Source organism: Gorilla gorilla, chromosome 16 (genome assembly GCF_029281585.2).
Source record: "Gorilla gorilla gorilla isolate KB3781 chromosome 16, NHGRI_mGorGor1-v2.1_pri, whole genome shotgun sequence".
Lineage (NCBI taxonomy): Eukaryota > Metazoa > Chordata > Mammalia > Primates > Hominidae > Gorilla > Gorilla gorilla.
In genome coordinates, this window is record NC_073240.2 from 65,781,128 (window position 1) to 65,808,956 (window position 27,829).

Here is a 27,829-nt window from a genome sequence, read left to right on the forward strand (position 1 = left end):
TTTCGTATCATAAATACAAGTTTTATTTAAACTTTTTTGTAATTCAAGTAAAAAAAAAGCTGTTTTTTAACTACTGTTACATAAAAAGTGGAAAGTGAGGCAATCCATCTTTTCGACAATAATCTTCTCTTCTTATAACAATGCCATCTTCTTTGAAAGTCCAGATAATTCCAGGCCAGGCACGGTGGCTCACGCCTGTAGTCATAGCACTTTGGGAGGCTGAGGTGGGCAGATCACAAGGTCAGGAGTTCGAGACCAGCCTGACCAACATGGTGAAACCCCATCTCTACTAAAAATACAAAAATTAGCTGGGTGTGTTGGCGTGTGCCTGTAATCCCAGCTACTCAGGAGGCTGAGGCAGAAGAATTGCTTGAACCTGGGAGGCGGAGGTTGCAGTGAGCTGAGATAGTGCCACTGGATTCCAGCCTGGGTGACAGAGTGAGACTCTGTCTCAAAAAAAAAAAAAAAAAAAAAGTCCAGATAATTCCTTGTAAATAACGTTTTTAATAAATTACAAATATGTAATAGGTTTTTATCCATCTTCTTCCTAACTACTCAATGCATTGTTGCATAGCAACAGTTTTTTTCTGCTTCTTCTTTGTTGGAAGTCTGAGAGTCTGAAATCTGCATTGGCTTGGTTGAGCTTGGGAATTTTTTTGGTACCAGGGGTGCAAATATCCATTGTAGAAGTCAGTAGCTGTTAGTGATTTCTTGAGCACCACTGATCGAACACCAATCCAACCATCCTAAAGGGCAAAATACAAATAGTGAATAGGCAGGGGTGGCAAAACTAAAAAGCCAAGTAAATATTAGTTTATAAAATTTTTATCATGGAAACAAACAAACCAACAAATCTTTACTAAATGCGTAGCTGCAAACAGCACTATACTAAGTAACATGTAGAATTCCTTGACTCTATTAGGTTGGTGCAAAAGTCATTGCGGTTTTTGCCACTGAAATTAAAAGCTTATTACCAAGGAGCGATAACAGATGTATAGATCTGTATAAATATTTAAATACAAAGGGAGCAGAATAAAAGGTATGTAACATGAAATACACATATAGGCCAGGCGTGGTGGCTCACGCCTGTAATCCCAGCACTTTGGGAGGCCGAGGCGGGTGGATCACCTGAGGTCAGGAATTCGTGACCAGCCTGACCAACATGGCGAAACCCCGTCCCTACAAAAATACAAAAATTAGCCAGGTGTGGTGGCGGGCGCCTGTAATCCCAGCTACTTGGAAGACGGAGGCAGGAGAATCGCTTGAACCCAGGAGGTGGAGGTTGCAGTGAGCTGATCACACCACTACACTCCAGCCTGGGCAACTCCATCTCAAAAAAAAAAAAAAAAGGGAAATACACATATATAGACCCAGAAAAGGACAGCAAGACATATGCATCCAACACTGTTCCAGAATAAGCTGGCGAGAGACAAAGAGAGGTTGATGGAGTTTTGTATTCACAGTCTGTAGGTCAGATCAATCTATCACACATTTTAAACATTTTCTTTTTTTTTTTTGAGATGGAGTTTCGCTCTTGTTGCCCAGGCTGGAGTGTGATGGCACGATCTCGGCTCACCACAACCTCCACTTCCCGGGCTCAAGCGATTCTCCTGCCTAAGCCTCCCAAGTAGCTGGGATTACAGGCGTCTGCCACCACGCTCGACTAATTTTTGTACTGTTGGTAAAGACAGGGTTTCTCTATGTTGGTCAGTCTGGTCTCGAATTCCCGACCTCAGGTGATCCACCCGCCTCAGCCTCCCAAAGTGCTGGGATTACATGTGTGAGCCACCTTGCCCGGCTAAACACTCTTCTTAAGTATGAAATATCTCACATGAACACCATATGATGCAAAATACCTAGGAAATGGAAGGAATGTAGAACACTTCTCAGAACACACCGTGATCTTATAAAACAATAATGATTCCAAAGTTATTTTAAATAGTTCAGAAATCTTCTCTTTACTACTGTTAAGCAGTAAAAGCAAGTAGGATACGTGTCCTGTAGTAGTTCAGCCAGATATTTTGATATGACTGTCTTTTATGTTACCAAGCACAAGAGCTGTTAATTAAATTGGGCTACTGAAAATACACGTGTTCTTTTAAGAAAGCACTCAAGTTACTGAATCTTCTTTCTGTGATTGAGTAATAATAATGCCTTGGCAAAACTTCATCACTTTCAAAAAATTATGCTAGAGACTTCACTATTTCTTAAGAAAATTAAATGATCTCCTGACCCAATCTATGGACAGGCAGTTAAGTGAAGTTCCAACTAAAAATAATAAATGATACAGACTATAACACAGTAAAACAACTATGATAACTTGAAACTAATGGAAAACATACCTTGCAATAAACCAACAGTATTTGTGACTGTTTGTGGTATATTACTGATCCTGGAATAAGAGCCTGTCCCGTTAATTTTGGATCTGAAGAATGGAAAAAAGAAAAGATATACAAGAGAGAAAAGCAATTATGCAACTTCATAGTACTTCTTAAAAATCAAAAAACATCTTGGGAGGCAGTACTGATACCGGAGAGAACATATTTGCTGATGTTGACTTTGTAAACCAAAACTTACAAGGAAACCACAGTGCTCTCTGTACATCAGAAACCCAAAGGAAAGCTTCCCATGCACATACAAAGCTATAATTCCTTTACCCAGTGACCACCTAAAATGCTGAATCTACAAGTTTTGTGTTAGCGCTTTGGTGAAATAACTAGCCAACAGGGGGAAATACATAGGATGTTTAGGATTTAGGCTGGCCCTTTCATCCCTGCCCAAACAAATCCTAATTCCTAGGTTCCTGGGGAACTCCAACTACCTCTAAATTAAACCAGCTTCCTCTGTGGCTCACATTCCTTCTGTCCACCATATTGGGAAGATGCTGATGGGCCTCAGAATGGACTTGTGGCATGAAGCATGAATACACTCTGGCCTAGATTTTCACTGAGTTGCCCAGATATTTTCATTATAATATTCACCAGAATGAAACTAATCGAGTCATTCTGCATTCTCTGAAAACCTTAAGGCAGGAAATCACAGAGCTTAAAATGGGATAGGAACACTGCTTTGCCTACTCCCCAGGGTCCTGTAATGATTTTTTTTTTTTTTTTTTTTTTTGACATGGAGTTTCACTCGTTGCCCAGGCTGGAGTGCAGCAGCGCAATCTTGGCTCACTGAAACCTCTGCCTCCCAGGTTCAAGCGACTCTCCTGCCTCAGCCTCCCAAGTAGCTGGGATTACAGGCATGTGCCACCATGCCCAGCTAAATTTTTGTATTTAGTAGAGACGGGGCTTCACCATCTCAGTCAGGCTAGTCTCGAACTCCTGACCTCAGGTGATCCACCCACCTTGGCCTCCCAAAGTGCTGGAATTACAGGTGTGAGCCACCGCGCCCGGCCAGTTCTTGTAATGATTAAATGAGAAAATATATGAGAATGAGTGTTGCAAAGAATAAGACAATAAGTGAATGTAAAGTATTATCATTACTGAACTGAAACAAACTAAAATAGTTCTTATTTTTAGTAATTGTGACATATGATAAAACAGACGTATTTCCAGATACACTACAGTGAAAACAGCTTCCATGTTAGCTATTCAAAAGTTAGTACCAGCAAGGACTGAACTGTTAACTTCTACCAAATCCAGAAGTTTAATGGTATTCGCCATCCAGAGCGTCTGCAACGGAATCTGCAAGTAAAATTAAAGAAGGTATGATAAAGGAATACACTCAACTCCCAAACCCTTTTCAACTACTATTTTGTGTTAATCTGCACTTTTCTTTCAATTAGAGGAATTGGGAACTCAGTCACTAAGTTTGATGGAAGAGACCATAAACAGGACTCTCTACATCAGTGTTTCCAGGATTTGTAAGATCTTTTTTTTTTTTTTTTTTGAGACGGAGTCTCGTTGTGGCACCAGGCTGGAGTGCAGTGGTGCGATCTTGGCTCACTGCAAGCTCCCCCTCCCAGGTTCACGCCATTCTCCTGCCTCAGCCTCCCGAGTAGCTGGGACTACAGGCGCCTGCAACCATGCCCGGCTAATTTTTTGTGTTTTAAGTAGAGATGGGGTTTCACCATGTTAGCCAAGATGGTCTCTATCTCCTGACCTCATGATCCGCCCGCCTTAGCCTCCCAAAGTGCTGGGATTACAGGCGTGAGCCACCGCGCCCGGCCGATTTATAAGATCTTAAATGTTACTTTAAAATCAATGTTTATATCTAATATATTAATATTTCCAATTAAAAATTTATTATCCTTATAAAAAATGCAAGCATTACATCAATTATGTTAAAAAATTTTAGAAAGTGATATTCTGTATTTATTCCCATCCCTATAGGTAACGACTGTTAAGTTTGATGTGCATTTCCCTGTATTTTTTTCTATAAATATTATTATAAAAATCTAGAACACAGTGATAGAGACAGGAGACAGCCAAATGCCACCCAGGTTGCCTAAACATGTCCATGGTGAAAAATTCTGTCCCTTAACACATGCACAGTAAAGGAAATAAATCAAGGTGGCGTGGCTCGGACTAAGGGCCCGCATGAGCACTGGAAGAATGGGGGTGGAGCCACCAGGAATTTCTGCCTTATGCAGGGGAAGAGCCTGGCCTCTTCAGCTCCTGTGTGGTGGCCTGGTATTCAATCTGTGAGGTGGGACCCTGTTGGCAGGACCCCCTCTTTTTTTGCTGAGAGCTTTCTTTTAATAAATTCCACTCTCCTCACCTTTCAATGTGTCCACGTGCCTAATTTTTCCTGGTTGTGAGACAAGAACCCAGATTTTAGCTGAGTTAAGGAGCAAAAAGTCCTGCATCAATACTGTTTTACAAGGACTTTTGTTATGTGACCATAAAGCATTGATGTTTCATCAGTACATACTTATCAATTTCACTCTATCTGCTGCACAGTAACCCATTTTATGAATATGTAATTTATGCAACCACCTTTATGATAGATATTTGTTATTTTCAATTTATTGCTATTTATAACACTATAAACTAGGGTAATAACCTTGTAGATATATCTTTGAGGACTTACACATTTCTGGATAATAGTTTTGGGGTTTTTTGTTTTTAAAGTGGAATGCGTGGGTTAAACAGCATCAACATTTTATTGCTAAACTGCCTGGATAAGTGAGAAAAAAATATGATAATCTCTTGCTGTTTATTATTAGCGAAGCTGAGAAGCTGTCCATATATTTATGTGCACTTTTAATTTATTTATCTGTAACCTGCCTATTTATGCCCTTTGGTTATATTTTTTAAAACTGGGATGGTTATCTCATTAATTTGCAAAAATATTTTCTATATTTAGGAAATTAGCCTTTTAACTCTTACATGTGTTGTGAATATTTTCCTCAGTTTGTTGACTTTTAATCTTGGGGACAGCCATTTTTTCCATGCATAAGTTTTTTATTTTCATAATTATATTTCTAAGTCTTTTCTCTCATGACTTTGGTGGTTCATATCATACTTAAAAAGGCCTACCCCACACTTTAAGGTTATTAAATATTGTCAAATTATTCAGTTGTGCTTTTTTCTAGTCCTTGTGATTTTACTTTTTATATTTAAATCCCTGATCCATCTATATTTTGATTTTTTTTATTATGGTAAAAAACACGTAAGAAAAATGTACTCAATTAACAAATTGTAAGTATACCATACAGTATTGTTAACTACATATGCATTGTTATAATATAGCAGTTACTATGATTTTAAAAGATAGGATTTGAGGGCTTCCCCCACCAATGGTTGGCCAGTTATCTCAATACTATTTACTAGATAATCCATCTTACCCCTCCCTCCAGTATGAAATACCACCTTTATCATGTAACACATTTCCAACATACCTGAGATCCTACAGTCTGATTTAAATGTTAATAAAATTTAACACACACCAGGAAATAAGTTCTCTAAAATTTCTGAATTGAATGCATTTATTTCCAGACTGTAGTTCAATCCTCTATTTCATACATGAAGAGAGTGAGGCTCAGAGAAATGCAGCTGTTTTCCCAAGGTTGGACCCAGCTAGTTAGCAGCAAAGCCAGGACTGGCTTCTGTTTTCTGATTCTCAGTGCAGTGCTCTTTTTATGACACCCCTTAAAGAGGGTATTTAACTTTCAGAAGAGTCAGGTTGTTGTAATAATTTGAACATTAAATCAAATAAGTAAATGAATTTGAAGAACAAGTTCATAAACGTATCTGTGTCATAGCCTCTTCTATAACTTGCTAGCTCACTTTTCTTTCGCCTGCTTCAATAAAAGTTCTGAAACGATTTTCATATGTGCAATTTTTTTCTTTTAAATAACTCAAAATATTTTTGAAACGTGCTTACTGACTAAAAAAGATTTCTATTTACTGAGAGTAATAAACATGCTAGGTACATACTCAGAATATAGTCTTGTTCTTGAGGAGGTAAAGCTCACCTTATCATCAGAGCATTGTAGAAAGGAAAGGGATGGTAAGAATATAATCATTTTGGTGTCTGCCATCATTACTGCCAAAATAGCATGTTTGCATGAATTTACATTCACCTAGTTCATTTCCTTTGATCTTGACAGTTGTGTACATGGTCATTAATCCCACTTTAGAGGTAAAAAAAGCAGAAGCTCAAAGACAAGGGCCTTCCTCTCGTTAGTAAAGGGCAACTCTAGGAACCAAACCCCACCTTCTGGCTCAGTCTTTTATAGCACAAAGCTTTTCTCCATGTACAGGGAAGATAAACTGCAGAGGGTAAGAATCATCATGTAGTAAGTTATAGGTGCCAAGAGATTTCAAGCTACTGGCCTAAATTGCATCTCAGGAAGTTGTCTACTTGATATCTCCACATGAATGTCTTCTAACTTAATATATGTCAAACTTAACATGGCCAAAACTATTGATTTCTCTTCCCAAATGTTCCTCCCCAGACATCCTCATCTCAATTAAATGGTTCCACTATTCACCCAGTTTCTCAAGCCAAAAATCTATGAATGATCCTAATTTATCTTTCCCTAATTTCCCAGATTCCATCAGCAAATTCCGCTGACTCTATCTCCAAGCATAGTCTGGATGTCCACTTCTTTTTATCCACCATTATCATTGTTCCAAACTGCCATCATCTGTCATCTGGCTACAGTTGCAGCAGCTTCTTTTTATTTTTTTAATTTTTTTTTAAAAAACAGGATCTTGCTCTGTCATCCAGGCTGGAGTGCAGTGGTGGAATCACAGCTCACTGCAGCCTCAACCTCCCAGGGTCAAGTGATCCTCCTACCTCAGCCTCCCGAGTAGCTGGGACTACAGGTGCATCCCACAATACCTAGCTAATTTTTGTATATTTTGTAGAGACAGGGTTTCACCATGTTGCCCAGACTGGTCTGGAACTCCAGGGCTCAAGCGATTCGCTCTTCTTGGCCTCCCAAAGTGCTGGTATTACAGGTGTGAGCCACCACACCCAACCAGTTCCCTAACTGACCTCCACTCCACTCTCTAGCAGCAGCCAGGGCAACCTTTTAAGAATGTACACACCTAATCCCATTACTCCCCTGCCGTGGCCCTCTGATGTCAATCCTACTCAATCTTGCTTCTCCCCTCACCTTAGCTACTCTCCATCTTGCCAGCTATGCTCCAGCCACACCAGCCTCATTTCTGTTCCTCAAACATGTCCAACTCTTTTCCATCTTGGGTTGTTTTTTTGTTTTGTTTTGTTTTGTTTTTTGACAGCTTTATTGAGATGTAATTCACATACCAGAAAATTCACCCTTTTGAAGCTTCCAAATCAGTGGTTTTTAGTAGACTCAGCGTCATTCAACCAATGTCACTCGTTTTTTTCTTGCCTAATTTTTAGACATTTTCATTACCTCTCTTTCCCACAAAAAACGCACATCCATTATCAGAAACTTCCCATTATCCTCTCTCCTCCAGCCTATGGATTTGCCTATTTTGGACATTTCATATAAATGGAATAATAACATATGTAGTCTGTTGTGACAGGGTTTTTTCACTTAGCATATTTTTCAGGTTCATCCATGTCATAGCATGTGATTATGGTTATGGCTGAGTATTAATAATATTCCACCGTATGGCTATATACCACATTTTTTTAATGCATCCATCAGTTGGATATTTGGGTTGTTTTCACTTTTTGGCTATTCTGAATAATGCTGCTATGAAGATTCGGGTACACATTTTTGTGTGAGCACAGTGTTTCCAATTCTCTTGAGTATAAACCTAGGAAAGGAAATGCTGGGTCATAAGATACTTCTGTGTTTCACTTTTTGAGGAACTGCCAAACTGTTTTCCACACAGGTTGCACCATTTTTAAGAGGTAAACATGGTACCATGAATGTATGAAGTTTCCAAACTTCTCCACATCCTTGCCAACACTAGTTTTTGTCTGTTTTTTGAATTATAGCCATCCTAATGGGTGTGAAGTGGTATCTCACTGTGGTTCTGATTTGCATATCCCTAAAGACAGATGAAGTTGCTGATCTTTTATGTGCTTACTGGCCATTCATATTATGTATCTGCTTAAAACAAATGTCTACTCAGGGCCAGGGCAGTGGCTCATGCCTGTAATCCCAGCACTTAGGGAGGCTGAGGCAGGTGGATCACCTGAGGATAGGAGTTCGAGACCAGCCAGGCCAACATGGTGAAACCCCATCTCTACTAAAAGTACAAAAATTAGCCGGGCGTGGTGGCACTTGCCTATAATCCCAGCTACTAGGGAGGCTGAGGCAGAAGAATCGCTTGAATCCAGGAGGCAGAGGTTGCAATGAGCCAAGGTCGCACCATTGCACTCCAGCCTGGGCAACAAGAGCAAGACTCCATCTCAAAAACAAACAAAAAAGAAATGTTTACTCAGAATTTTTGGCCATTTTTAATTGGGTTATTTGTCGTTTTACTGCTGAGTCATTGTAAGAATTCTTTACTCTGGATATTAGGCCCTTATCAGTTATATGATTTGCAAATATTCCCTCCCATTCTGTAAGCTGTCTTTTTTTTTTTTTTTCTTTTTTTGAGACAGGGTCTCACTTTGTCACCCAGGATGAAACACAGTAGTGCAATCACAGCTCATTGCAGCCTTGACCTCCCTGGCTCAAGTGCATCCTCCCATTCCAGCCTCCCAAGTAGCTAGGACCACAGGTGTGCACCATGATGCCCAGCTAATTTTTTACTTTTTGTAATGATGGGGACTCACTACATTGCCCAGTCTGGTCTCAAATTCTTGGGTTCAAGCAGTCCTCCTGTCTCAGTCTCCCAAAGTGCTGGGATTATAGGCATAAGCCACCATGCCTGGCCTACCTGTCTTTTTTACTTTGTTGATAGTGTCCTTTGAAGCACAACTATTTTTAATTTTGATGAAGTCCAATTTCTCTATTTTTAGTCTGATTGCTTATGCTTCATGGCATCATATCTAAGAAACCACTGCCTAATTCAATGTCATGAATATTTACACCTATATTTTCTTCTAAGAGTTTTCTAGTTTTAGCTATTCATTTAGCTTCTTTAACTTTTACATATGATGTGACATAGGGTCCAAATTCATTCTTTTGATTGTGGACATCCAGTTATCCCAGCTCCATTTATTGAGAATACTATTCTTTCTCCATTGGATTGTCTTCGCACTCTTGTCAAAAAAAAAAAAAAAAAAAAAAAAAGGTGGGTGGGAGGGGAGAGGGATAGCATTAGGAGATATACCTCATGTAAATGATGAGTTAATGGGTACAGCACACCAACATGGCACATGTATACATATGTAACAAACCTGCACGTTGTGCACATGTACCCTAGAACTTAAAGTATAATAATAATAATAAAAAAAAGAACTATCTTTTGGGAACTACATTTGGAAAAAAAAAATCAATTGACCATAAATGTATGGGTTTATTTCTAGACTTTTAAAAAAATTTGAGACAGAGTCTCACTCTGTCACCCAGGCTGGAGTGCAGTGGTGTGATCTCAGGTCACTGCAACCTCCACCTCCCAGGTTCAAGCGATTCTCGTGCCTTAGCCTCCTGAGTAGCTGGGACTACAAGCGTGCATCACCACATCTGGCTAATTTTTGTAAATATTTTTAGTAGAGATGAGGTTTCACCATGTTGGCCAGGCTGGTCTCAAACTCCTGACCTCAAGTGATCCACCTGCCTCAGCCTCCCAAAGTGCTGGGACTACAGGCATAAGCCATCATGCCTGGCTTATTTCTAGACCCTTAATTCGATTCTAAGGAGCTATAGCCAGTACCACACTATCTTGGTTACTGTAGTTTTGCAGCAAGTTTTGAAACTGAAAACTATGAGTCCTCCAATTTTGTTAGTTTTGGCTATTCTGGGCCCCTTGCAATTCTGTATATATTTTAGGAGCAGCTTGTCAATTTGTACAAAGAAGCCAATTGGGATTTTTTTTTAAGAATTGTGTTGAATCTGTACATCAACTTGGGGAGTAGAGACATCTTAACAATACTAAGTTTATCCAATCAATGAATACTGGGGTCTTTCCATTTACTTGGGTCTTCTTTACTGTTTATTAGCTCTAATAGTTTTTTTTGGAACTTCTTCATGATTTTCTATATGCAAGATCATATCATCCACAAATAGAGACAGCTTTACTTCTTCCTTTCCAACCTTTTGTTTGGTTGCCTTTTGTTTCTTTTTTCTTGTCTAACTGCCTCAACAGAACAAAGTTGAATAGAAGACATTTAACTTTGAGAGAGCAGACATCTTTATCTTCTTTGTGATCTTAAGGGAAAGGCTTTGTCTTTCTTTTATTTTCTTTCTTTCTTCTTCCTTTTTTTTTTTTTTTTCTTAAGAGACAAAGTCTGGCTATATTGTCCAGGCTGGTCTCGAACTCCTGGCCTCAAGCAATCCTCCCGCTTAGCCTCCAAAATACCTGGGACTACAAGCGTCTACCACTGCACTTGGCTTCTTTCATTAAGTATGATGTTAGTTACAGGGTCTTCATAGATGTCCTTTATCAAGTTGAGGAAATGCTCTTCTATTTCTAGTTTATTGAGGTTTTTTTACATGTGTTGGATTTCATCAAATGCTTTTTCTGCATCTATTGAGACAGTGATGTAGCTTTTGTCCTTTATTCTACTAATATGATATGTTACATTGACTGATTTTCATATGTTGCACCAACCTGGCATTCCTGGGATAAATCCCACTTGGGGCAGGGTGTGATGGCTCACACCTGTAATGCCAGCATGTTGGGAGGCTGAGGTGGGCGTATCACTCAAGTTCAGGAGTTTGAGACCAGCCTGGCCAACATGGTGAACCCCCATCTCTACTAAAAATACAAAAAAATGAGCTGAGCATGGTGCTGCATGCCTGTAATCCAGGCTACTCAGGAGGCTGAGGTAGAATTGCTAGAGCCCAGAAGGCGAAGGTTGCAGAGAGCTGAAACTGCACAATTGCGCTCCAGCCTAGGCGACAGGGCGAGACACCATCTCAAAAAAAAAAACAAAAACAAAAAACAAAACCCAAAAAACAATCCCACTTAGTCATCATGTATAATCCTTTTTTATATGTTGCTGGATTCAGTTTGCTAACTCTGTGGAGGACTTGTGCATCTATATTCAGGGATATCAGTCTGGAGTTTCCTTTTCTTGTGATTCTTTGGGTTAGCCCACCTTGGGTTTTGTACTAGCTGTTCCTCTGCCTGGAATGCTCTTCTCTGATCTAGGCATGGCTGGCTCCTTATTGTCTTTCAGATTTCAGCTTAAGTGTCAGAAAGAGGCTTTCCCCATCACCAATCTAAAATAACCTCCAGTTATTCTATCACATGATCCTATTTTTATTTTCATCAAGGAATTTATCACACTATTTGATTTTTTTTTTTTTTTTTTTGAGATGGAGTTTCGCTCTTGTTGCCCAGGCTGGTGTGCAGTGTGCAATCTCGGCTCACCATAACCTCCACCTCCTGGGTTCAAGCAATTCTCCTGCCTCAGCCTCCCAAGTAGCTGGGATTACAGGCATGCGCCACTAGGCCTGGCTAATTTTTTGTATTTTTAATAGAGACGGGGTTTCTCCATGTTGGTCAGGCTGGTCTCGAACTCCTGACCTCAGGTGATCCGCCCGCCTTGGCCTCCCAAAGTGCTGAGATAACAGGCGTGAGCCACCGTGCCCGGTCTTTTTTTTTTTTTTTCTTTTGAGACAGAGTCTTGCTCTGTCGCCCAGGCTGGAGTGCAGTGGTGTGATCTTGGCTCACTGCAACCTCTGTCTCCTAGGTTCAAGCAATTCTCTTGCCTCAGCCTTTCTAGTAGCTGGGATTACAGGCGCATGCCACCACGCCCAGCTAATTTTTTTGTGTGTTTTTAGTAGAGACAGGGTTTCACCATGTTGGCCAGGCTGGTCTCAAACTCCTGACCTCAGGTGATGCATCTGCCTCAGCCTCCCAAAGTGCTGGGATTACACGTGTGAGCCACCATGCCTGGCCTGATTTTTTTTTTTTTTTGCTTACTTGTTGTCTGTCCTCCCACAACACCTGTATCTATAGTACCTAGTACACTGCTTGACACATAATAGGCCTTCAATAAATATTTTGTTTAATGAATGAATGAATAATAGCAGCTATCATTTAATGAGTACCTATTCTGTGCCAGATACTGTACAAGATGCTGTAAATACATTATACCAGCCCTGATATTCCAATGAACAAACTAAAGCTCGGAGGTTAAATAACTTTCCTGAGTCTACAAAGTTAGGAAGTAGCAGAGTCAAGATGGAACCCAGCACTGTCTGGCCCTATGGTCCTTGTTTCCTGATGCCATTCTGTGGCAGCAGGAAAATAATAGGATTTGAAGTAAGATAGATCTCGTTCAAAACCTGACTCTGACTTTCATTAACTAGCAACACGACATTGAGTAACACTTAATAACAATTCATTATCTACTTTAAGCCTCAATTTCTTCAACTTTAAAGTGGGATGATAATAACTATAACATGAGTCTGTGATCCTCCTTACTGAAGAATTTAGCATGCTATAGATATCCAATAGTGGTTCCCCATTTTACCCAACATTAATAACAGAGATGGTCCATTAAAAACCACACACTTGGCCAGGCACACAGTGGCTCGTGCCTGTAATCCCAGCACTTTGGGAGGCTGAGAAGAGCGGATCACTTGAGCTCAGCAGTTCAAGACCAGCCTGGGCAACATGGCAAAACCTCGTCTCTACAAAAAAATACAAAAATTAGCCAGGTGTGGTGGTGTGTGCCTGTGGTTGCAGCTACTCAGGGGCTGTCACAGGAGGCTCACTTGAGCCTGGGAGGCAGAGGTTGCAGTGAGCCAAGGTTTCTCCACTGTACTCCAGGCCTGGGTGACAGAGCTAGACCCCGTCTCAAAAAATAAAACAACACACACACACACAAACACACACACGGTAAGCTCAGTGTTCAAATAACACAAGTAGCTATTGAAATGAAAGGAAAAAACCCCACAAATTTATCAACGAACTGAGAATTTAACTCAGACATTTTAACAAACTGTTATATTACTACACTTGGTGTACCATATGTAGAAATCAATGATTTAACAATTTGATTGTAAAAAATTGGCTAAAGGCAGAAAGACATATTGGAAAAAGCACAGGATTAGGAGTGAGAAGATTTAAGTTCATTATTTAGTGACTGGACATTCCTGTTAGTCATCTCATTTCTTTCCCCTCACCTATGAAGTAGGATAGTAAAACTTGGTTATGTGAAACTGCAATATACATATATTTAAAAGTGCTTTGTGAATTCTAAGGTCTCTATAAACACTTTAAACAGTTTAAAGAATTTTTAAGAATAAATTTCAGGTTTCCTAGGTTTTGTTCCAAAGATCAACCTTTTATTTGGGATATTTTTATTTGGGATTATTCCTAAATAAAAATATTTAGAAAGCAAATTACACACATAGAAAACCAACCAGGTAGAACTGCAACTTGACTTCCCAACTTACTATATTTCCAATGGCACGGTAAAGTCTGAATATTTGTTCTGAAGTTTGTTCCTCCCATTTTATACAACTGGTACCAGCAGAAATCTTAGGGGCTACAAGATAAAACCAAGAGCAAAAATGAACATCAGGGTCAGTGTCCATGAATTGACAGCTATTGATACTGAATAAGAGATACCAGAGAATTCATTCTAACCTCTCGACTTTTCTATATGTTCAAAATTTTCCATATATCAAGTAAAAATAATAAATAAATAATCATATAAATACTAAAATAAAACATGGGTGAACTTCTTTACATCCTGGGAGTAGAAAATGCCCTTCTAACTATGAAATAAGACTAATCAAACTTTTTTTTTTTTTGAGATAGGGTCTTGCTCTGTCACCCAGGCTGGAGTGCAGTGGCGTGATCTCAGCTCACTGCGACCTCCACCTCCCAGGCTCAAGAGATTCTTGTGCCTCAGCCTCCCGAGTAGCTGGGACTACAAGCGTGCACTACCATGCCTGGCTAATTTTTTGTATTTTTAGTAGAGACAGGGTTTTGCCATGTTTGCCAAGCTGGTCTCGAACTCCTAACCTTAAGTGATCCACCCGCCTCATCCTCCCAAAGTGCTAGGATTAGATGCATGAGCTACCATGCCTAGGCAAAATAAACTTTTTTAAAAAAAATAAGACAAAAAGAAATGCCATAAGTTAAATCAAAAAACAAATGACAAACTGAATTTGCAAGTTATCTCAGAGAGGACTAATTTCTCTATTATGAAATATAAGTACTCAAAAAACTGAGAAGAAAAAGACCAAAATGTTGATAGGAACATGGGCAAAAGATATACTACCACCCAGAAAAAAGAAATGCAAATAGTTCTTAAATATATGAAAAGATCTTCAACATTACTGACAGGAATAAGGTACATTAAAACTACTCCAAGTAGTCTTACTATACTATTCTGAATAACCATGTGCCTGTTATCTTCCTAATCTTACTATTATTTGAATAGCAAAAGATTGGAAACAACCCAAATGCCCATCAGTAAGACATCTGTTGGGTTAATTATGATATATTCACATAGCTGAGAACTATGCCACCATAAAAAACAAAAAGGAGGCCAGGCATGCCTTTGGGAGGCCAAGGCAGGAGGACGGCTTGAGTCTAGGAGTTCAAGACCAACCTGAGCAACATAGTTAGAACTTGTCTCTACAACAAATTAAAAAATTAGCCAGGCATGGTGGAATGTACCTGTAGTCCCAGCTACTTGGGAGGCTGAGGTGGGAGGACTGCTTGAGCCTGGGAGGTTGAGACTGCAGTAAGCCATGATCACACTATTGCACTTCAGCCTGGGTAACAGAGACCCTATCTTAAAAAAAAAAGAAAGGAGGAGGAAAATCTCTTCTTACTAATAGGAAGTAGTCTCCAAGATACACTATTAAGTGAAAAAACAAAGGCATAGAAAAATATGTATTTTATGCCACCTTTTGTGAAGGAAAAATAAAAAATAACACTATGTAGGTGTTTGCTTATTTTGGCAAAAGGAAACACTGGAAGACTAAATCAGAAACTAATAAAAATGTTACCTATAGAGGGAGGAATACGGGTTAGATAAGATAGAGATGGAAGTAGGACTTCTATGAGTGTACCTTTTTAAGCTGTTTTAACTTTTGAACCATGTAAATATTTTATGCATTCAAAAAATAAAATTTAATCATAAAAGAAAATAAAGCAATCCCTAAAATAAAAAAAACAACTGAAACTTAACTATGTATGAAACTAGGTAACAAAACCACATGGAAAAAATAATCATTACCAGGAAGTTTTGAAGGCAGTAATCTGACTGTATATCCTTAGGATATATTCTAAGGATCAAAAAGGAAAACTGTAAGGAAATCTTAAATCTTACTTAGTATTTTTACTGTTAGTAGTAATATTGGTATTGTAATGCTGAAATGATGTTATGAATAGCAAATAAATAGGTTAATAATTAAAAAAAGATAGTGTGAGAAAATATAAGGAAAACCCTTTAATGATAAATTTGAATCATAAACAATATGAGCTTGAATATTTTTTAAAAATATAACTTCTAGTTTTGTCCACTGATACCTTATCTTGCCATACATTGTTGTACCAGATGATCTCTAATTATCAACCCCACTAAAATGAACAAAAGCTCCCTGGAAATCACACTGGTTGATTTCAGTGTGAGCCAGAGGACACATAGGGGAGCCTGGGACATACTGTGGTGGAAGCAAGGAAGCACTCCAAACTAGTGGGAAGTGAAGAGTGTTAACAGAATGTAGGAGCCAAATTTAAGGGGCTCCCACTGGGCAAATATAAAGAATTATGACTGTAAAACACAATCAATGAAAATCTACGTGTCAAATGATACTAAAAAGAACGCATCTGACACCAAAATTGAAGGCAATTAATGGCATCAACTTCTTATTCTAATTAAAGAGAAAGAATTAAGCCCCTGTCCCCATTTTAGGATGAACTAAAATTCATCTCCAATTAATGAGGAAAAACTCTTCCTTCCAGAACAATACCAGCTATTAAATGTAAAAGGAATTAGAAAATTGCCATTTTGTAATCCATAGTGAAATAATTCATTTGGGCAAGGAATATCAATCTGTACTAAAACCATCATGTGAAAGGTTGTTAGGGAACAGGATATCTGCACAGTGCCAGAGTATTAATTACCCCACAGATTACCTGCTAATTGCAAAAGGGAAAACACATCTTAACACTGGAAAGATCTGGTGGTCACCATCTCAACCAAGTGATCAAACTTAGCTTCACTTGCTTTAGTACAGTCTGATATCTTGGCTTACTCAAGTGGTACCTTAAGACTGTACGGGACAAAAGTGAGACTTCTGTAGGTATATTAACTTTTGACTCAGCTATATGTTTTACATATTCAAAAAATAACATTTAATCATAAAGAAAAATAAAAAGTAATCCCTAAAATTAAAAACAAACTGAAACAAATGTTTATACTCCTAACTCTACTAAAAAAAACAAAAAAGAAGAAAACAAATGTCACTGAAACACACTCTTTCCAAAAACTTTAAGCCTGAATCCAGCCAAACCTTTAGAACTAATTATAGGAAATATAAGAGATAGGGAACAAGTTAAACAACACTGGAAGAAAACAAATCAAATAACTGGCCTGGTCTCTTCAAAAAGTCAATGACATAGAGAGAGGAAAAAAAGAGGAATTTTTTTAGAGACTAAAGAGACATAACAACTAATTACAATTAAATCCTAGTTTGAAAAATAAAACAACTATAAAATAAATTTTTAGACAATTAGGAACACTTAAATATGAACTGAACATTGGATGCTATTAGGAAATTGTTCATTTTTCTTAGGAAAGGCACACTAAACTACTTAGAGATGAAAGATCATGATTCATACTTCCAAATGAATAAGCAAAATTTAAAATACATGTAATAAATATATAAAGAGAAAGAAAATATGGACAAACATTAATAATTGTTGACTCTGGGGTAAACTGGTGTTTATTATACCAGTCTTTCTATTTAATATTTTCAAAATCAAAAAGTTGGAAAAAAATGCTCAATCCTTCATGAGGCTATATGCTAAGAGGGAGAAAGAATGCTTTCTACCATTCTTTGGAAAAGCACACAAAAGTGGGCACTCAATCAAAATTAAGGGAAAAGTACAGCTAAGAGGTCAGAATGTTCAGATGCTATCGTGACAAGCAGAACCTTTAGAAAGATGAGAGTCTCTGCAGCCTTCACTCACCGTAAGTCGCCCCCTCCATTGGCTGCTGCCTTCCATTGCTCAGACTTTCAGGCAAATTTTTCAAAACTGAAATGAGCTACCAAAAAAAAAAAAAAAAAAAGAGTGTGATATATTCAAAATGAAGGGAAGAACAAAAGCAGAAACACATTACAATTCAGCACCATAAAATAACCTATAACTTTTTTTCTTTTTCTTTTTTCAAATTAAAAAAAATTTCTTTACTATTGGCTCTTCAAGGCTGAACCTATAACTTTAAAAGATCTATGTGGCAGGGTAAGGTAGTACATTGGCTTAAGCTGTGAGGATAGGTGTCTACTTGGGGAAACCTCAGTAGAGATTCTGCTCTCTGTAGAGTACAAGTCATTGATTCACTTCTAGAGAATGCTGTGGAAGCTTTGGCATCAGGATAGCCCGGGCTTGGCTATACACACTCTCACCCCATGGGGGCCAAGGCAATGAAACCTCACAGGACAATGTACTATGGAGTCACCCAGCTCTGGGTTCAAGTCCTAGTTCTATCACCTACCAGCTGTCTCATTGTGGAAAAGTTATTTAGCTTGTCTCTGGCTTTCAATGTCATCATCTGTGAAACAATCAACAGCAACAACTACCTCAAAGTTGAGAGGGTAAAAAGAAAAAGTCCATACAGTATCTAGAACAGTTGTAGAACACAAGCCAATGTTCAATAAATGGCAGTCACTATTATAAGATCATTTGTGAGGTAAGTGCCTAGAATAGGAAATACCATCTATACAGGTGGGAAAAAAAATATTCCTCTGTATAAAATTAACCCGTTCATATGGAAAACATAAGTTTAGTCATTAAACATTTACCCAGACTCTACTCATGCAGTTTCAATGAATTATATATACAAAGCCACAGAAAAAAGAAAGATCATCTATAGGTAGAATGGTCAGCAGAATTCTAGCGCAAATGACTGAAGCCAGGCAAAGAAATGGAAGGAAAGCTAAGAGTCGCTTAGAAAATTGCTGTTAGTTCATTCTGACAGGGATGCAAGGTATACATACGAGAGTGAGGAGAGTGAAATTGAGAAGAATAGTCTAAGACCTCACTATGGCATGTAGTAAGTCATGTAAGATCACCTGTTTCACTTGAAAGCCTTTATTCAGTACTTACTCTTTGTAAATTCTCAAAGATTTACATGAGATCACAAATGCCAGGCTAATTTTTAGGAAGCCAAAGATAGAACCTACTCTTTTTTGTTTTTAAGAAAATTAGAAGTCACAAAATTGTTCTTCTTTTTATAACCACTTAGGAAACCCACTAAATGAGTAAAAAGCAGTAGGATATTGGGGAATTATACCATGTTGGCACCCAGTCTTGACAACACTGCTTCCAATTCCTTTGCAGTGCTCTTGGGTGGCACAGGAACAGTTTCTTGTTTGAGAATTGGGCCTACATCAAACCTAGCAAAAAATCAAAAGCAAATAATGACAATGATTACTATTTCCTGAATCAATGTTTGTCTACACACAAAAAGATACAAGCTGGGTACAGTGGTCTGCATGCCTATAGTCCTAGTTGCTCAGGAGGCTGAGGCAGCAGGATTGCTTGATCCCTGGAGTTTGAGACCAGCCTGGGCAACACAGCTAGCCCCTATCTCTCAAAAAAAATAAATAAAGATAGTTTATCACTGGCTATTAATTTGGCTGTTAGACATTAGCAAGGAAGATATGTCAGTTTGAAAGACGGGAGAACAAAATATGGCCTGTATTTAGAGTCTAAATTTATTTTTTCCTAAAGCAAAGAAACGATACAGTTGCATATCAGGAATTTAATTACAATTACAGAAAAATTATATCATTAGTAATAGCATGAAAAAGTCTCTATTTGTATATGAAAAGCATAAGGCAAAGAATGTATTTTCCATGGAAGTAAAGTTAGGAAGTTCATAATTATTTATTTCTATAGTCCCTTCCTCAAAGGATAAGAGTTTTGCCTAGATTATCACCATGGGTGATTATAAGTAGGGCCAGGAGTAGTGGCTCATGCCTGTAATCACAGCACTTTGGGAGGCCAAGGTGGGTGGATCACGAGGTCAAGAGATCCTGGCCAACATGGTGAAACCCTATCTCTACTAAAAATACAAAAAACTAGCCGGGCATGGTAGCGTGTGCCTGTAGTCCTAGCTATTCGGGAGGCTGCAGCAGGAGAATCGCTTGAACCTGGGAAGCGGAGGTTGCAGTGAGCTGAGATCACCCCACTACATTCCAGCCGGGGTGATAGAGTGAGACCCCGTCTCAAGAAAAAAAAAAAAAAAGTAAATGCAAGTATATTTGCATTCCCACAAGTCTGACATTTTACATCAAGCTCTGTAAACACCGGTCATAGGTTTTCATGAGAAATATGCTTTATTTAATTTTTTTTGCTTTTTGTTTTTGTTAATTCTATTTCTAACCTAGGAGCTTTAGTAAAATGTTTATTGTGAAAAATTGCAAACATTCACAAAAACGGAGTTAACAGTCTAATGAATCATCATATACACATCATTCAGATTTTTTTTTTTTTTTTTTTTTGAGACAGGTTCTTGCTCCGTCGCCCAGGCTGGAATGCAGTGGTGCGATCTTGCCTCACTGCAGCCTCAACCTCCTAGGCTGAAGAGATCCTCTCACCTCAGCCTCCTGAGTAGCAGGGACTACAGGTGTGTATCACCACACCTGGCTAATTTTTTTATTTTTTATACGTTGCCCAGGCTGGTCTTGAACTCCCAGACTCAAGTGATCCTCCCACCTCGGCCTCCCAAAGTTTAGGATTACAGGCGTGAGCCACCATGCCTGGCTCAGATTTTAGAACCACCAAAGTTTTGCCACTCTTGTCTCATCTACTCCCTCTCGTTTTCTGAAGTAAGTTAAAGCAAATCCCAGATACCACGTTGTTCTTGTGAACTTGTGAATTATTCTTTTCTAAGGGGAAATTAGGTGGTAACAGGCAGAGACTGAATAAACTCCTCAAGTAATTCTAAATAATTGTTTCTAAAAAATTGTTCTAAATTGTTTCTAAATTGTTCTAAACTATAGGTATGACAGGAAAAAATGAATGTTTTAGGACAACTCTATTGCATATTGATATACAATATATTCTTATTTCAGGTTCCAAAAATTTTTGGCCATAGTTTAGAAACCAAGGCCAGCAAAACCAAGATTCACAACAATTAACATACAAAAATCCATCTCTCATTTATACAATGTATTTTATAGAAATCCGAGTACTAATAATATAACCTATTTCAATTAACAAATTAAAATTCACATATGGACTTTAAAGAGACCCTGCATAAATACCAAAAGACATATGGTTTATGTTAGAAACCAGGAGAAAACAGAAAGGATATAAAAGCAAAAGAAGCACTCTGGAGTCACAGAAATTAATGAGCACCCCCATTCATCCACTGCCCCCTAAACAGGCTGACATCAACATTTAAAAATCACAAAAATCTCAAGAAAGGAAAATATGTGCTACCTTTTAGGTCTAATTTGCATAATTGTTACTCCAGTAACTGTGTCTCCGTGAAGCACTGTATGGATTACAGGGGCTGGGCCACGCCATCTCGGGAGGCAACTGGGATGAACATTCAATATGCCACTGAGTTAGAAAATGTAGAAATTAGTATGTCAGTGGGCTTTACCACTTCGTTACCACTACCTAAGCTATTATGCTACTTTTCATTAGGAAACTTTCCCAGAAATTTGGAAAAACTGACAGTTAAATCTAAATCTCGTATCACCTGAAAGGAAAAAAGTTACATGTAAATTCACTCTCTTACCATAAGAAACCAATGATATTTAATTAAAAACAGAGCTAGGACAACTATTTGCTGTTCTAAAGATGTTCTGTCTGGGTGTGGTGGCTCATGCCTGTAATCCCAGCACTTTGGGAGGCCGAGGCGGGCGGATCACCTGAGATCGGGAGTTTGAGACCAGCCGGACCAACATGGAGAAACCCCATCTCTACTAAAAATACAAAATTAGCCAGGTGTGGTGGCGCATGCCTGTAATCCCAGCTACTCGGAAGGCTGAGACAGGAGAATTGCTTGAACCCGGGAGGCAGAGGTGCAGTGAGCCGAGATCATGCCATTGCACTCCAGCCTGGGCCACAAGAGCGAAACTCCGTCGCAAAATCTACAACAGCCCATGATGTCTGGGAGTTTTTAAATAAAATTTTAAAATGCATTTATGACTATAAGAGAACCACTCAAACCCTATTATGCATCTCATGAACAATTCTAATTTTATAGTTTAGTCACATAACTATCCTCACTTCACTTGGTTTACATACAGACTGCCTAAAATAAGCTTTTTCTTTTTTTTTTAATTTATTTTTGAGACAGGGTCTCGCTCTGTTGCCCAGGCTGGATGGCTCACTGCAGCCTCAACCTCCCAAGCTCAGGAGATCCTCAGCCCAATCCAACAAACATTCACTGAGCGCACTCCATGTGCAGACACTGTTCTAAGTGTTAGGCATACAAGCAGCAGTGAACCAGACAGAAAAAACAAATCCTGCCCTCAGAGAGTTTATGTACAAAAAGTGGGAGATAAGCAAGAAAAAACAAAATATGTACAAGGTTTGCCAGATGATGCTGAGGGCTATGGAGAAAATAAAGCAGAGAGGACTATGAGGGGGACATATTACAATTTTAGTAGTGATCAGAGAAAGCTTTACCAACAAGAAAACACTTGAACAAGAACATGAAGAAGGAAATAACTATGCATATATATGGGAGAAAAGCATTCCAGGCAGAGGGAACATTAAGTATAAAGATCTTGAAGAAGGTAAATGCTCGGCAAATTCAAGGCACAGCTGGGAGGCCAGTTAGGCCTGGCCTAACTTTTATTGAGTAAGACAGAAAACTACCAGAGGATTTTGAGCAGAGTGACATGATCTGACTTGTTTAAAAAGGATCACTTTGAGGCAGGGTACAGTGGCTCATGCCTGTAATCCCAAAACTTTGGGAGGCCAAGGCAGGAAGATCACATGCAGCCAGGAGTTTGGGACCAGGTTGGGCCACATAGCGAGATCCCTGTCTCTAAAAAAAAAAAAAAAAAAAAAAAAAAAAAAAGTTAGCTGGGTGTGTTGGCACATTCCTATAGTCTCAGCTACTCAGAAGGCTGAGGCAGGAAGATCCCTTGAGTCTGGGGCTGCAGTGAGTTATGATAGCAACACTGTACTCCAGCCTGGGTGACAGCAAGACTCTGTCTCTAAATTAAACAATAAAATAGAAATAAATAAATAAATAAATATATACATTTTGGCTGCTGGATTGGTAAAAGACTGAGAGGGCCAAGGACAAAAGTAGGGACCAGTTAGGAGGCTTCTGTAGTAATGTAGGCGAGAGTAGCAGCAGCGGAAGTGATGAGATACAGAATCCTACACAGATTTTGAAGGCAGAGCCAATAGGATTTACTGATGGATTGGATATGGGATGTAAGAAATCAAGCATGACACCAGGATTTTGGTGCAAGCAGCTAGAAGGATGGAGTAGCCATTTATTGAGATAAAGATTTTAGGAGATGCTTTGGGTATCTTGAATGTAAAGTGGCTATCAGACATCCAGGAAGAGCTGTGGAGGCAGTAGGTATTAGGGGACTAGAGTTTGGGGACAGAGCTGAGCTAGAGGGACCAATTTGGGCGTTGTCAGCATATATATGGAATTTAAATGAAGGTGGATGAAAGCCTATAGAGGGTGGTAAGCAGTTAAATACATTTTGACAACTCATGCCACAAATAAAATGTTCTTTAGTACTTGAAAAGAAAATATCAGGCCGAGTCATCTGTCAGCCAAATATGGCTGTGCCCAGGCGAGTTGAGCAAAGGCTTCAGTGAGCCCGGGCATGGCTGAAGACGACCTGGGGAGGCACCAACCAGCCGCTGGGAGAAGAGCATAAGGCTCAAGATGGAAAATCATAAATCCAATACTATCAAGGAAAACTTAACAATCTTTGATATCATAACCAGAAAAATTAACCAGCTTCCACAAGCTGAAAGGAATCTACCTGAAGAGGGATCAGCATATGTTGGATTTAATGCTCTCTGTGGCCTCATAGCAAATGGTCTTTTTCAATGCGTCTTGAACATGACACAGGCTCTTACAGCTGCTGGCTTACCAATGGCAGTGATCCCTTTTCTTACAACAAACACAGCTTACAAAAGTTTTGTAAATTTTCCTTAGAATTTGAATTGTGAAACGTGTACCATAACACAGAGTGGATTGGTTGGTCTTGCTTTTGGTGGTCTATACCCTGTTTTCTTGTCTATACCTGTGACTGGAGGCCTAGCAGCCTGGTATGAATCAACTCTGTTACCAGAGAAAGGGAACATCTTAAGTTACTGGATTCAAATTTATAAGCCTGTCTTTAGAAAGATGTTATTTCCTATTGTGTTCCAGACTGTGTTTGCAGCATACCTTGGGTTTAAACAATATAAACTACTTCTAAAGGCCCTTCAGTTGCCTGAACCTGGCAGAGAAATTCATTGACTTTAAGCAAACATGTACAGAAAAATAAAATGGTAAAAATAAAAAAAGAAAATATTACAGAAAGCATAGAGTTCAAATTATCACATTTTATATACAAGGTCCATTTATAAAGACCAAGGTTTCTATACTGTATTTCCTTACAAATAAAACTTACTAGGGAAATTTAAGAATAAGAGCCTCATTCAAAAGTCGGCCAAACGAAGCCACTACTCCAACATCATATTCTCCAGATCCCACGTCCGGCCACTCATATACGGGAAGCTGAGACTGCACAGCATATTGCTTCACTGGCAGTCCTTTTGGTGATGGGGAAGGCATTGTGACCACCTCCAGTTTGTCGATTAACTCTTCCTCTTTGTTTTCCCTAAATTAGATTGGAAGAAAAATGTGACAGTGTTAAGGCAATGACTCAAAGCTAAAACTACTTCACATATCGCTAAGTATGTTTATGATTAAACTCATGAAGCATTTAGGGCTAAATGATTAAAACTTGTGTGAGAGACTGAGTTTTCATTTTTTCTTTTTCTTTTTTTTTTTGAGCTGGAGTCTCACTCTGTCACCCAGGCTGGAGTGCAGTGGAGCGATCTCAGCTCACTGCAACCTCTGCCCCCTAGGTTCAAGCGATTATCCTGCCTCAGTCTCCCGAATAGCTGGGATTACAGGCGTGCACCACCACACCCGGCTAATTTTTGTGTTTTTTAGTGGAGGCAGGGTTTCCCCATGTTGGCCAGGCTGGTCTCGAACTCCTGACCTCAAGTGATCCGTCCGCCTCCACCTCCCAAAGTGCTGGGATTACAAGCGTGAACACCGTGCCCGGCCTCAGTTTTCATTTTTTATTTAACTATTTAAAATGTAAAGAGTGACACGTGACTAGTGGCTACTGTTTGAACAGTATCATTCTAGGGATTTCCTGTGCATACAGAAACATATACAGTATGGATACTTTACACAACTGGGATATTACATACTGCTTTGCATTTTTTTTCCTTTTAACAATGCTATACATGCTATTATGTGTCTTTTTGAAAAATGGGTTAAATATACGTATATTTGTATATTCACTGAACATTTCTAGAAGGAACTGAAAACAGTGGCTGTCTCTGGATAAAGGAACTGGGAACTGCTAAACAGAGGTGGAAGGAAGTAACTTTTCACTGTATATCCTTTGAATCCATGGAACTTTTTTACCATAACCATGATGCCATTCAAACACTACTTTTTAAAAAACAAACAAAAATACATAACATGGGTATCATTCCATGGCAGTACATGTAGCACTACCTCATCCTTTCTACCTGCTGCATAGCATTCTAGTACCCAGGGGGGTACATTTATTAAACAGGTATTGTATGTACACGTTGAGGAGTTATGAGGAGTATGTCCTGGGGCACTATAAAGAAAGCACAGGAGTAATGGAGCTCCCAAGTGAAGCATCATCAGAAGTATCAGGATAGGCCAGGAATGATGGCTCAGGCCTGTAATCTCAGCACTTTGGGAGGCCAAGGTGAGAGGATCACTTGATCCCAGGAGTTTGAGATAAGCCTGGGCAACATGGTGAAAACCCGCCTCTACAAAAAATTTAAAAATCAGGCGTGGTGGTGCGCGCCCGTAGTCCTAGCTACTCTGGAAGCTGAGATGGGATGATTGCTTGATCTTTGAGGTCGAGGCTGCAGTGAGCTATGAGCCGGCCACTGCACTCCAAGCCTGGGGGACAGCGCGAGACCTCGCCTCAGAAACAAACATAAAAAGTGTTGGTATAAATGTATAAATGCAGTGAGAGACGCATGTGACAACAGCAGCCCATGGAGGGTGTGCAAAGGGAACATGGGGTTTCCTTCTGGGTGTGTGCACAGAGGGGTGTGTGGAGGGAGGAAAACCACACAGGGGATTGACGAAGGATTCAATACATGAGGGGCTGCTCTGAAGTATCTGTAGGGAAAAGGAGATGGAGATGACAAAAAAAAGTGGAAGGAGGACTGCGTCAGGAAAAAACAGAATGGGGAAATAAAAAACATTAATTGGGAAAAAGAGGCAGAGAAGTATATACGGTATTGCCACCACATACCATGGACTCTCAGGACTGGCTGGATTTCAAATAATTTTCTTTCCCAGTAAACAAAACTTGTTAAATATTATTAATACTAAATGTATACCTAACAGTTCTGATTTATAAATTTATTCTTTTGAAAACAGGTCGTTTTTGGACTATGTCCTTGTATACAAGGAGCACAGGGGGAGCAAAAGAGCGAGACACGGGTGTGCCGAAGGATGGGGGGCAGGAGGAACTGCAAAGCAGGGAACTTTGAAGTGGGACCTGGTTTTAGTCCGAACCACCTCGGCTGATGACCTTGGGCAATCGCATAACCTCTCTGAGCCACGGATTCCCCACACTCAAAACGGGCAGGGAGGCCGTGGGACTGGCCCGGGGGATGCAGGCAGAGCGCCCAGCCCCAGCTCGGCACAGCGTGGGTCGCGGGGCGCCTGGAGAACCCACAGAGGCGGCGGGGAGTGAGGGGCGCAGACCGCAGGTACTGGGCGCCCAAAGGCTGACCGGCGGGAATGGCGCACCTTCCGGGAGCCAGAAGACGCCGAGATCTGGGCCCACACCGCTCTGCCACCCATGCTTTCCGCAACCAGAAATCCAAAACCCTCGGGGCCGGCCGCCCGGGCGCAGCCTGGAGGCCTTCAGCGGCCGGGTCCCCGGATCCCTGGCCCGGGTACCTGGCGGCGTGCAGCGCCCGCAGGGCCTCGCGGGCGAACTGGTCCGTGCCGAAGAAGAGCACCCGCCAGGGAGGCTTCTCGCGGACTCTGGTGTCCCGGCAGTCCTCCCAGCCGAGTCGGGCCAGGGCTCGCCACTGGGGACTCGGCCTCCCACGCCTGGCGCCATGAGCCAGTGGAGGACCCCAATAGCGCCGCACCAACACCCTCATCGCCTCGGCCGCCGGCGGCCCGCCCTGCGCAGGCGCAGCGGGGCGGGGACAAGGGTGCAGCCTGGGGAGGGCGGGGCTTGCCTGCTTGGAGGCGGGGTCTGGTTGGAGTTGGTGAACGAATTTGCCCGCTACAGCGGCCCTAGATTTTTGTTCTGTTTATTTGCACTATGTAGCCAATCCTCCAGAATAAGTCTTTCTTTTCTTTTTAAAATCGCTTTATTTATTTATTTATTTATTTATTTATTTATTTATTTATTTCAGAAAGGGTCTTGCTCTGTCGCGCAGGCTGGAGTGCTGAGGCGCGATCTCTGCTCACTGCAACCTCACTGCTCCTGGGCTCAAGGGATCCTCCCACCTCAGCCTCCGGAGTAGCTGGGGTACAGGCACACATCACCATGCTCGGCTGATTTTTTGTACAGAGAGTATCTCACTATGTTGCCCAGGTCTCAAGCAATCCTCCTGCCTTGGCCTCCCCAAGTGCTGGGGTTACAGGCGTGAGCCACTGCGCCGGCCCAGGATAAGTGTTTTGGTAACAAATCGTACATGTTTTCAGACAATGAAACCTCATGTATGTAGTGCATGTCATTTCCTCAACCATTATAACCAATATTTGCTGAGTACTTCACTACGTGCCACGTTTTTCTAAGCATTTTATATTCATTATTCTGGTTAATCATCAGATCAACCTTAGGAGGTAGATACTATTACAAATATGTTACTGAAGAGAAACT

The 27,829-nt window shown here is 40.1% G+C and overlaps 1 protein-coding gene and 1 pseudogene across 1 annotated transcript; one reads left to right on the forward strand and one right to left on the reverse strand.

Annotated features, from left to right (window-relative positions):
- MTFMT (mitochondrial methionyl-tRNA formyltransferase) lies at positions 1 to 27,142 on the reverse strand. The gene is made up of 9 exons (XM_004056342.5): positions 26,890 to 27,142; positions 24,323 to 24,532; positions 21,156 to 21,278; positions 19,000 to 19,102; positions 17,676 to 17,751; positions 13,919 to 14,010; positions 3,611 to 3,689; positions 2,343 to 2,425; positions 1 to 746 (listed from the first exon to the last, which is right to left on the reverse strand). The coding sequence occupies exons 1-9, from the start codon at positions 27,096 to 27,098 to the stop codon at positions 552 to 554; spliced, it is 1,170 nt and encodes a 389-aa protein (XP_004056390.2). The 5' UTR covers positions 27,099 to 27,142; the 3' UTR covers positions 1 to 551.
- LOC101152501 (transmembrane protein 126A-like) lies at positions 23,587 to 24,168 on the forward strand (annotated as a pseudogene).
- Positions 27,143 to 27,829: the final 687 nt, after the last annotated feature.

Bases quoted from the DNA above. Each gene is read 5' to 3' on its own strand.
- MTFMT (XM_004056342.5), bottom strand. From the start codon at position 27,098: ATGAGGGTGTTGGTGCGGCGCTATTGGGGTCCTCCACTGGCTCATGGC. The intron at 14,011-17,675 runs GTGAGTGAAGGC...TTTATCTTGTAG, and splicing joins AATGGAGGGGGCGACTTACG to CCCCTAAGATTTCTGCTGGT. The intron at 2,426-3,610 runs GTACTAACTTTT...TCCATTCTTCAG, and splicing joins TAACAGTTCAGTCCTTGCTG to ATCCAAAATTAACGGGACAG.